General features: G+C 44.1%; 2 protein-coding genes across 3 annotated transcripts in view; both read right to left on the minus strand.

Annotated features, from left to right (window-relative positions):
• LOC111970918 (lymphocyte antigen 75) overlaps positions 1-3,341 on the minus strand; it is a 49,230-nt gene extending 45,889 nt beyond the window's left edge. For both annotated transcript variants that reach the window (XM_070445934.1, XM_023997679.1), the window contains exon 1: positions 3,093-3,341. In XM_070445934.1, the coding sequence (XP_070302035.1) occupies positions 3,093-3,195 (103 nt within the window). In that variant the 5' untranslated portion in view covers positions 3,196-3,341. The remainder of the gene's footprint in view (positions 1-3,092) is intronic.
• A 734-nt stretch (positions 3,342-4,075) lies between these two features.
• LOC111970919 (secretory phospholipase A2 receptor) overlaps positions 4,076-11,832 on the minus strand; it is a 20,672-nt gene continuing 12,915 nt past the window's right edge. Inside the window, 15 exon segments of the mRNA XM_070445870.1 lie at positions 4,076-5,862; positions 5,865-5,882; positions 6,035-6,070; positions 6,370-6,546; positions 6,903-7,025; positions 7,460-7,594; positions 7,716-7,893; positions 8,712-8,947; positions 9,180-9,446; positions 9,449-9,646; positions 9,715-9,818; positions 10,036-10,100; positions 10,782-10,942; positions 11,109-11,144; positions 11,612-11,827. Of these exon segments, the coding sequence (XP_070301971.1) occupies positions 5,669-5,862; positions 5,865-5,882; positions 6,035-6,070; positions 6,370-6,546; positions 6,903-7,025; positions 7,460-7,594; positions 7,716-7,893; positions 8,712-8,947; positions 9,180-9,446; positions 9,449-9,646; positions 9,715-9,818; positions 10,036-10,100; positions 10,782-10,942; positions 11,109-11,144; positions 11,612-11,827 (2,144 nt within the window). The 3' untranslated portion in view covers positions 4,076-5,668.

Consider the following 11,832-nt stretch of genomic DNA (forward strand, 5'->3'; position numbering starts at 1 on the left):
TATTTACAGCTTTTATTTCTTTTCATCACATTCCCAGTGGTCAGAAGTATTACAACACATCAATTTAATTGGTAGCATTCCTATTTAAATGTTTAACTTGAGTCAAACGTTTCGGTTAGCTTCCATCAAGCTTTCCCACAATAAGTTTGGGTGAATGTTGGCTCATTCCTCCTGACTGAGCTGGTGTAACTTAGTCAGGTTTGTAGGGGTCCTTGCTCCGCACACGCTTTTTTCAGTTCTGCCCACTATAGGATTGAGGCCAGGGCCTTTGTGGGATGGCCACTCCAATTAATTTTCACTTTGTTGTCCTTAAGCCATTTTGCCACAACTTTAGAAGTATGCTTGGGGTCAGTCCATTGGAAGACCATTGCGACCAAGCTTTAACTTCCTGACTGACGTCTTGAGATGTGTGCTTCAATATATCCACATCATTTTCCCTACCTCATGAATGCCATCTATTTTGTGAAGAGCACCAGACCCTCCTGCAGCAAAGCACACCCCACAACATGATGCTGCCACCCCGTTGCTTCACGGTTTGGGATTGGTGTTCTTTGCTTGCAAGCCTCCCCCTTTTTCCTCCCAAAACATATATGATGGTCATATGACCAAAAACAGTTTATTTTTTTCATCAGACCAGAGGAATATTTTCTCCAAAAAAAAGTACGATTCTTTGTCCCCATGTGCAGTTGCAAACCGTAGTCTGGCTTTTTATGGCGGTTTTTGGAGCAGTTGGCTTCTTCCTTGCTGAGCCCGCCTTTTCAGGTTATGTCGATATAGGACTCTTTTACTGTGGATATAAAACTGTACCTGTTTCCTCCCAGATCTCACATAAGGTTCCTTTGCCTGTTGATCTGGGATGATTTGCACTTGTCACCACCCAAAGTATTGTTCATTCTTCAAGGAGACAGAACGCATCTCCTTCCTGAGCGGTATTTACGGCTGTGTGGTTCCCCATGGTGTTTTACTTGCGTACTGATTGTTTGTACAGATGAACTGGGTACATTCAGGCGTTTGGAATTGCCCCAAGGATAACCAGACTTTTTGTGGAGGTCTACAATTGTCTGAGGTCTTGGCTGATTTAATTTTGATTTTTTCCCCATGATGTCAAGCAAAGAGGCACTGAGTTTTGAAGGTGCCTTGAAATACATTCACAGGTAACACCCTCCAATTGACTCAAATGATGTCCAATTAGCCTATCAGAAGCTTATAAAGCCATGACATCATTTTCTGGAATTTTCCAAGCTGTTTAAAAGCACAGTCAACTTTAGTGTATGTAAACTTCTGACCCACTGCGAATTTGTGGATACAGTGAATTATAAGTGAAAAATAATCTTTGTCTGTAAAATTTGTTGGAAAAATTACTTGTGTCACACACAAAGTAGATGTCCTAACCAACTTGCCCAAACTTAGTTCGTTATCAAAGAAATTTGAGGAGTGGTTGGAAAAACTAGTTTTTCATTGACTCCAACCTAAGTGTATGTAAACGTCCGACGTTCAAACTGGAAGTAAAATTAGTGATATATAGTCATAATAAAGTGTTAGTAAATATAGGTACACTCACTCAACAATATAAGTTCCATTAACACAATTTTTATATGTTACAAGTATATTGTGTATCACTATTCATTAGGAATGTTTGGTTGATATCTACCATGTCCCATTCTGAAATGTTAGTTTAAGCTGGCTGGTCTATCGTTGCTAAATAGTTCAGCTTGTCGCGTGGGGCAGGGGACCAAGACGAAATTTCAAGGCAATCAACAAACAGGTCAGATAAGCAAAAGAAATGGTATCTTAGAAACGCCACGGGGTCTATTGGGCCTGTGTTTATCATGTCTCCAACATTTTGATTGCTGAAAATTTCTCAGTCAGCAGGGCCCAATTGCGTTGTTGTATTTTTCCAATGTCTCGTCATCCACGGGGGGACCAGGATGAATATGTATGAACTTTCCAATTTGTAAGTCGCTCTGGATAAGAGCGTCTGCTAAATGACTTAAATGTAAATGTAAATCATGTGGCAGCCTTAAATCCATGATTTACCAACAATACAGAACTGTTTTATCATTTCCTAATCTGGACTAAAGAATTGAATTGAATTAGAGGCCAATTAAATACAACTGGGTATGATGTTTCACTCTGAAACACTTTTGATGAGCTGAAAATAGCCTTTATTTTCAACAATCAGATACAGTATAAAATGTGCAAATGTGCATGTGTAATAAYGAAGACCATATAAGGAACTATTAAACAGTAAACAACATCAAATTAAATGGTTTKATTCTCCATAATGTATTGACCTGATTACCTGGACAAACCAGGAAGAGAAACTCAACTGACAGTTACTGTCGTAAATCTAAAAGCATAAATGATATCACGTGTACTGTGTAATAGGTTAGCAGTTGAACTCAGAAACATGACAGACTGCATCTCTGAGTTGAACATATTCAGCCTATGATGAGTATGAGATTAGATATTTATAAACTGGTACAGCAACACTGTATGTCTAATTAGGTGGCCTATGCTCATTAAAGAGAGACTAACAGGGAGAGAGAGAGAACAGTACTTGATCATGGGGATATGATCATGCAAACTGTTTTTACAGATACACGGACAACGACCACATTCTGCAACATTTGGATCACTTCAACTGCGTGCAACCTTGCAGCAATGACTTTGCAACATTGTCCCAACAGACTCAAAAGGGCCGCACATTTTAAACGCGAGAGGGGTTTCAAGACGTCATTCTTTTAATCCTGATGGATATAGTTTATAAAATGGTCATTACGCATTTCGAAAGCAGATGAGGAATTTGATGGGCCATAAACGAAAATAAACCAAAGTCCACATATGGCTTAAAAAAAACAAGTTGATTATACAGCAAACGTACGTTACTTTCTYCTTTTGAAATTGAACAAAGGGGCTTGACGTTCCATTATTGAGCCTAACCCCCCGCCCCCCCATTCAAAACAATAATAGGCTACCACTGACTCTCTAAGTAGAAGTTGAGTCTATGGAAACGCGATAATCTTTCAACSAATTTAGCCAGTAATGGGGCGGGCATGCCTAGTGATGACAATAGAAAGCACCTTACTTACCGGAATATGTAGTTGACGCGCAACTTCCAAAACAAATAGTTCTATCCCAAAAGAATAAGAAAAAACATAGGTAAACTGTTCCTTGAAGTGTAATTTTATCCATGGTTATAATACCACGGCTTCTCTATTCGGATTCATACGTCTCCAGTATCCAGCCTACAGTTTGCGCACCAATTCTGCGTTTCAAAGTAGCACGAGTRTACTTCACAATTGTTGACTGACAGCTGGTTGACTAACCTCTATTCCCCTTCCTATGCTGTTACGGTTTTCTGCGTGTTGCCCCATGGAAGATTGCGCGCTTGTGATTCGCCAACAGTCGACTACGCATCACAGACCACTCCCAGTTCGCCAACTGAAAGTGACAACTTTACTGACGTTATTTTTCAATATAATACACAATTCACAGTACATATGTATTATGCTGAGTCAACGACAAAAGACACTGATAAATAAAGAAACGTATGTTGATGCTGCGTCMCCAACTATCGTAAGCCGCTGTCAATTCAAAGACAAGCAGATAAGAACAGCAGTGAAYCATCATGCAGTGAATCATCTCAACCATGAAGCCTGCATTCTCAGCCAACAACAGTCAGACCAGCCTGTAGAGGCCATTGCCAGACAAAAGGTTTTCTCCCAAATGGCACCATATTCCCTATATAGTGCACTACTTTTGACCAGAGCCCTATGGGTCCTCTTCAAAAGTAGTGCACTAAATAGGGAATAGGATGCCATTTGGAATGTAACAAGAGAGAGACCCACGAGTCCATTCTACTCAGTCTCCCTCCTCCACATGATGTCACCCCTGCCCTAGTCCCACACCACAGAGCATCTCAATGCAAATGACTCATTTCAAAGCAAATATGGTAGAAATAAACAGGATAAAGACAATATTCGGATACCACCCCCACAGTGCACTGCAGACCATCTCAATGCAGATGACTCGTTTCAAAGCAAACGTGGTATAGCAAGACACAATTCAGATGCAACTTGGATACAGCTTCGTTTTATTTACACTGAAGGCACAGAGCATTTGTTATGAACATTATCGATAAAAAACAACAAGAGACAGTAAACATTTRCAAGCATCCGTGATATCCTCTTGCTGGTATTTCTAATCCACACAACAGAAAAAAATACATCAACATATTTCATATCTAATAACRCTGTGTACCCAACATACAAAAACTACAACAGGTAACACAGCAAAGATTACCTCATAACAAACAACACACACACATAAGTCTACTTAGAATACTGGATTATTTCTCAAAAAGCCACCATTTACATAACAGCACTTTGTTACATCATTTTTGTTTCATCAATAAAAGTTCCTTTACTCCTACATTTTGACAGATGTATGGACCAAACGAACAAAATGGAAGTGAATGGCAAATATTACTCTCGTAATGATAAATAATAAAACATAAATAAATGCCTTCATTTTCACTTTATTTTTGCTTCACTTCCTCTTATGAATATCATGTATGTACTTATYAACTACTTTTTAAAAATACTGTGAGGGTGTGAGTGTGTGTTCTGTGTGTAGGAAAATACGCAATAAACGACAACAAAGAAATMAAAAACTAAAACATCATCTTTCCGTGTTGCATTAATGGAGTTTGGTGCAATAAAGTGTTAACAAAGAAACACTATACTTTAATGACACTTTCAGATTTCAAAAACATAACTTGTAATTGATTTGGGGTCTTATTTCTGCTCATGAATAAAATAAATAGAAGATGACTTCAGAATGTATTGCGAAAGCATGACTTTGTCTTTGCTGTAAAGAACGACTGACTCACGGCCGTTGTTATCTTAAACAAGAAGAAAACTGTTTTGGTCCTGTACAAGGCATTACAGAAAACTAGTCTTCACTGCGTGAAAGACTTGTARTCACAAATATAGTGGGTACCAGCATTAGTGGGAGCAGTTGGCATTGTACCATAATAACAAAACAACCTTACAGTGCAAAGAATATCTATCGATTTTCAAATGCCTACATTAGAATGTCAAAGTACTTGGGATAACAGCTCTAGTCCTTTGTAGACAAAACMTACTTCACACGAAGATGCACTCCCTCACTCTCAGCCACACGATTGGTCCCTGATTCATCAACTACTTGTATAAAGCACAGGAGGTTGGTGGCACCTTAACTGGGGAGGATGGGCTCGTGGTAATGACTGCAGTTGAATGGTATCAAATACATCAAACACATGGTTTCCAGACGTCTGATGCCATTCCATTTGCTCTGTTCCAGCCATTATTATGAGCCGTCCTCCCCTCAGCAGCCTCCTGTGGATTAAAGTGGATAAAGCTAATTGGGCTCTGACATCCTTCTCTAAGTTCCCTTGCTGTGGTCCATGTCAGACCCACACAGAGACATACCATTCTTCACAGTCATACAGAGTTCGGCCCATTCCCATGCTTTACCCAACTTTAGAGAACACCACCATTTTGCTGTCTCCAATAAGTCCTATAGTGCATCRGGAAAAGGCACCTCATTGCCTATATAGTGCACTACTTTTGACCAAAGCAGTGCACCTAATAGGGGAAAGAGTGCCATTTTGGACACAGCCCTATTCTCCAGAGTGAGCTTCCAGATCTGCGATGAGAACGTTTCCYTCGGAGTCTYTGGCCMGGGAACTAGTATGTCTGTAGTACGCGTTTCCCAGGGACGGCAGTCTGCGGAAGCGCGTCACGTTCCTCTTGTAGACGAGCCAGAGCACCGCCACCAGCACGGCGAAGATCAGCATGGCCACCAGGACCATGGGACGACACTGTGGTGCAACCCTGGAAGAGACACAGAGGGGTATGTTTACTGGACATTGAAGGCTCTGTTAATCATGGTAGAGGCTGGTCCCAATATACCTTGAGTTGCCAAATTGTTAGAATGTGCATGAGAAAAACAGCATAACTGTTAATAGCCTCAATTAAATACCTACCATTTAGTGGCTCCACCTCTACCTCAGGGATCGTATCTGTAAAGAAGGCGATCTGTTTAACTTGACTGATCTATAGAATACATKCATGTACACTGTACAAACGCATAACACAAAGCTTTGTCATAATGGCAGTTGGAGGCTAGTGAGAGGCTGCACTTACACAGGTAGCCCAATTCTGATATTTATTTCAAATATTGGCAAAAAGATCTGATTTGATTGGTCAAAATACCAATTATTGGCAAACGATCTAATTTGATTGGTCAAAACACAAATGAGTGGCAAAAGATCAGATTCGGGCTGCCTGTGTAAACGCAGCCAAAATGTCTCTACTCCACCTGAGTTCGTTTTGCAGACAAAGCCCAGTCTGTCAGTGCACTGAGAGAGGAGCCACATCCCATCAGACACCCTGGTGGACACACAGGTGTCTGCTGTCAGCAGGCTYGGGTCTGGGGCCTTGACGTTCCAGTTGGAGTAGTCCATAGGAGAACCATCGAGCCATGCCATGGAGCCCGCTAAATTGGACCGGYCAAACAGATAACATGTTTAATAAAGAAGTTGTGYATTGGTTCATTCGACCCCTCTCCTTCCACCCTACAACGCTGCCCCAGGTCATTGGTGTTTTTCCCCCACAGTGCTTCTATCAACTCACCAGGTAAAACACGAAGTCAATAAATAGTATCAAAATACTACTTGAAAAATGTGAAATTCATTATGTTACTAACCCTATTAAGCTGTGTCTTATCCCAGTTCTGTCCGTAGCACTTACATTGTCTGTCTTTTGCCAGCTGTTGGTTTATATTGTACGCCAATCCAGAAAGACTGCTTATTTTGATGAAAAGAGAGGAAACTTGTCAAAGCATGTGCATACTGTCAGTGTTGAAGAACATCCCCAGCCAGACGGTTTGATGTGGGAAGCCATACGACCACAGCTGCTCCAGGGCGAACCTGTTTTCCGTCTCTGRCTGTATGGTCAGGACCTCTGARSTGTTCGCTGGTAGAGGTAAAACACCACCAAACCTTCATTATTACATGTGTGTCACTGAGCATGAAGAAGGCCATTCTCTGTGAATGGTTTGCACCCTCAGATCTATAGCTACAGCACAGTATTAGCTACTAGTATGGAGCTAATACATGGATCCCATAGGGGGAGCTCTCACCAAACATTACATTTTGTACAATTACAACAGGGAGTCATCACAAGGAAATTCCCATAGAGAGAGATCCATTAAATCCTTGATCCATCCTAGCATGAGACCTACTGTAATTGACTCCATGGTGTACTGGAGACTTACCACAGTAGGATGAAGTTGCCGAATTAAGGACAGTTTTGTAATTTCCCCTTATGGGTTAAGGTTAGAATTTGGGCAGGGGAACCTGATCCTAAATCTGTGCTTGAGGGCAACATCTGCCCGAGCGTTCCTYTACCTTTGTGTTTGCAGTGCTCTCCGGCCTCCTCCAGGGTCAGTCTCTGGACCACGGGCTCAAAGCTGTAGCAGCTGGCGCCAAACCTCACCCACGTCGATGGACACACAACCTCGTAGCTGGTGAACGCATTACTCTCTACGGGAGAACATTTAGAAAAGCAGTATTGTGCATTTGAAACGCTTGAGGAGGGACGAACAGCACAGGAAGCTTTAGTAGCCACTGTTTTATAATGTGCTAGGACCCAGCCTATACTCACTAGGTGGTGGGACATGACACAGGGCTCCCTGGAGRGGCATCTCACAGTCGGCCCTCCTCCAGCCCCCGGTGACGTCCATGTACACACAGTCCCCCAGGATGAAATCATCATCATCGGTCGCATCCCAGTGAGTGAAGACCGTGTCACTGCCATCAGACCACTGGTAGTTTATCCCATCCTGTAGTGGCGTACAGACACAGGCAGGGAGGAGGTGACACACACTCTCAGGGTGAGCCTACGTTGCTGAGGCGGGTTGCTAAGGGAGAGGACGGAGTTGTAGGTCACGTCATGCAACGGGGCAGAAAGAGTAGAGGGCAGCAGGCAATGTTAAAAGGTTCGGCTTGGTGGTAGTGTGGTGTTTATATACCAARGTGTCTGGCATTGTGTAGAGCGCTGTGAACCAATTCTCTCCTTTCCTGTCCTCATTCCATATTTCAGGAGTAAGACATTCCTTGAGTCTATGGGATTCTTGGATACACATGTTGTGCGTGGCTTAGAATTCCTCCCAGCCGGCCCGGCGGTTGAGAAAAACTACTCCCATACTGTGTTGAGTGAAGCACAAAAATATGCCCCAAAATGGCACCCTATTCCCTACATAGTGCACTACATTTGACCAGAGCCCTATCGGTCTTGGACAAAAGTAATGCACTATAAAGTGAATAGGGTGTCATTTGGGACACTTAGGGTGTCATTTGGGACGCTGACATAGTTATGCATGGGCTGTGGGCCAGGAGGAAAGCTCTGGACAACTGCAGTAACGGGATAAGTTGCAGTGTGATAAATTACTTCATTGTGACCATGCTGTTTATAAAAGACCTCTAGCTAGTGCTCTTAGCGGTTTCCTTGCCGTGACGTAAATCTACTATACACACTCCTAACATCATCAAAGGTCAATTCATGCCACAGACCAACTTCGACATGCTTGTTAACGAGCATTATCTACACACACACGGCCCAGGCAGGTAGCAGTACTCAGCGGTATAGTATAATACATACTTCTTGACTATACAGTCCGATCCAGTGGGGGAATGCCAATCTATTGACAAGGACAGTAAGGAACGCCTGGTGGAAAGGGTCGGTAACGCTCACTAGCTCAGACTCAGACTCTAAGCACATATGCAGCGCCTCGTACCAGCTCATGTTGCCACGGGCAACCCTGTATCTGCGGTTCTTGTACTCAATATTGTCAGGGAAAGGGTGGAGGTAGGAGTGGGATGGGGGTTTAGCTGCGTCTGTTGCAGGGAAAGAGAGAAGGAGAGAGGGAGAGGAAAAGATAAGAGAGATTGTTTCATGAGGATTTCTCTCAGTGAGCAGACTCAACGGGGTGACATTTTGAGAGCACAAAACAGGAAGCTATAACAGTTTCATTAATGATGTAATACAGGCATGATTGGTAATATCTCAGCTCTGTGCTCTGAAAATGAATGTGTCTGAATGAGGGTGAGTGACAGAGGGGAGTCCTACCTTGGGGTCTCTGACAGACAAAGCCATATCCACTTTCTGTGCACGTCTCGTCGAACCACTTCCCTGTCAGGTGGAAGTTGTGGTTGTTGGAGACCACCGTGCACAGAGGATCGTCCCCGCCCAGGGGCCCGCTCAGCCACTCATCCTGCAGAGGAGGGGTGCCCACACACACATGCACGCATACACACACACACACATGCACGCATACACACACACACATGCACGCATACACACACAGAAAGGTACACAGACACACACACGGGCACTAAACTATACAAAATCCCACGCAGAGGCTTTGACATGAATAAAAGGATGCGAGATGAGGTGAACCTTGTGTCCGAAGTAGAGCCATCTCTCTGGACAGCCTCCGATGTAGTGAGGCTCTCTGGGAATCTCCACCACGGACACAGTCCGGCGCTTACATACGTGAGCATGGAGATCGCCACACTCACCCGCCGACCACTGACCTGTTGGTCACAACACGTCAAAGAGAAGTCTGTCGTGGAGTTGTGTGTGTGTGTGCCTGTGTTCTTACCTGAGATAGAGGACATGGTCACGCACTGTTTATGTTTCACTGGGGCATCATGGGAGCTTCCTTCTGCCCAATTCTGATAATCCACAGCGGACTCATCACTCCAACTGCCCCACACACACACACACAACACACACACACACAACACACACACAACACACACACAACCACACACACAACACACACACACACCACACACACACACACCACACACACACACACACACACACTCCTATTGCACCCCCTCACACTAAAGAAACAGCATAATCCATTGAGTGTGAGGTAAAATACAGCATTCAATAAACAAACAAATAAAACACTTACCTGAACTCTTCCCTCACGAGGTCCGTGGACAGCCCTATCCACCAGTCAGTGGACCCCAGAGAGAGCTGAGAGAACCAAGAGAAGAAAAGGAATGCTTAGCTCACTCATTCAAGGCCTATTACCGTCCTCCTCCTGCATTCTGCCCTRGCTCCAGTGAAGGGTCAGCCATTCAGCCTCTTTCACGCCACGAGAGCCCATTCAACCTCTCTCTTTGGCCTTGGCCTCATTCAACCCCTCTCCTCGGCCTTGGCCTCATTCAACCCCTCTCTTTGGCCTTGGCCCCAGCCTCTGCTGTTTTATCCACAGCTCTGTCCTTTTTACAACCTTCAAAAGCCTCTCCACCAGAGGGCCCTTCAGTCTGATCCGAGACGCTGGGCTGTAGTGAAACAAGGCCCTTTATTTTGTTCCTGTATGCGAGGGCACGAATGTGCGAACGTGTCGGCGTGTGTGTTTGTACGTGTGTGTAAGAGAGAGTGAGTGAGGGCACTTGTGGAAAATGAGGGCGTTCGCGTGTGAATGTGTCGGCTAGTGTGTGTGAACTCGTGCCGGCTCGTGTGTGTGTATGTGTGCGCATGACTGTGTCGGCATGTGTGTGCGCGCGTGTGTGTGTGTCTGACTGTGTTTACGTTAGTGTGTGTTCACTTGTGTCGGCCCGTGAGTGTGACTGCCGGCACGTGTGTCTGACTGTGTGCGTTAGCGTGAGTGTCGGCCCGTGTGTGTGTGTGTGTGTGTGTGTGTGCACAGACCTTCCCCATGCGCTCTCTGATGAATCGGAGCTCCTCTTTAGAGTGGACAGACAGCAAGTGGGCGCCCATCATCATACAGGCCAGGTTAACACCCTGCCAGGGAAGAGGCTGCCTGACCAGCAAATACTCTGCTCCTCTGTAGAACACCCAGGGCTCGTTCTCTACAGGACGGAGGAAGGTTACACAGTCCCAATCACACAGGCCCTCTCAGAGTCAACTACAATTGATAGCACAAATAAGCATACAAATAAATGAATAACAACTCAATAAAATACACCACGAATGTAAAATATAACAAAATACATCAAAACGAATACATTTACTTACGGTCGTTATACCAGTAGGGTTTGTTCAGCTCCGTACCTACGAGACAAATAAGACAGACATTCTTAGTGATAAACCTTTAAAATGTATAAGGATAAATCAATAAGCAACTTTGATATTTCAAACGTTCCATACACGATTAAGGCAGCCCCACACCTCTCTGACTTGCCTAGTCAAATAACTGTTCAATTTGGGTTAAACGCGGAAGAAGCATTTCAGTTGAATGGATTCACTTGTACAACTGACCAGGAATCCCCCTTTCCCTTTGCTGTATATACAGTGGCATTGATGGTGGAAGAGGTGAGTTACCCCCCTTACTATCCCTTACAGAAAAACCACATGGATTCACATGAAATGTACATGTTGTCACATTAACTTCACATGAGATCACATAAAAACATGTGTTTTTTGGAACGCGGTTCACGTGGTTTTTCCTGTAAGAGATGTACTGTAGGCAGAAATGCTTTACCTCAATCCAATCCATTAGTTAAGAAAATAATGATTACCTCTGGGAACCTTGCAGATCCACTCGTGCTTGGTGTCGCAGGGCTGTGGCAGGAGGGCGTTGGTCAGGTCGCTGTACACGCCACAGCTATGTCTGTCATCCTCCTCGTTCTTATCCTCTACGAAGGAGGACACCACGGGGGTCCCGTCAGACCACTCCCAAGATCCTGCTGACTGGGGGTCTCTCTTATTCAAGCCCACCCAGAACCAACGACCCTCTGTT

This window comes from Salvelinus sp. IW2-2015, linkage group LG12, assembly GCF_002910315.2.
Source record: "Salvelinus sp. IW2-2015 linkage group LG12, ASM291031v2, whole genome shotgun sequence".
Classification (NCBI taxonomy): Eukaryota; Metazoa; Chordata; class Actinopteri; order Salmoniformes; family Salmonidae; genus Salvelinus; species Salvelinus sp. IW2-2015.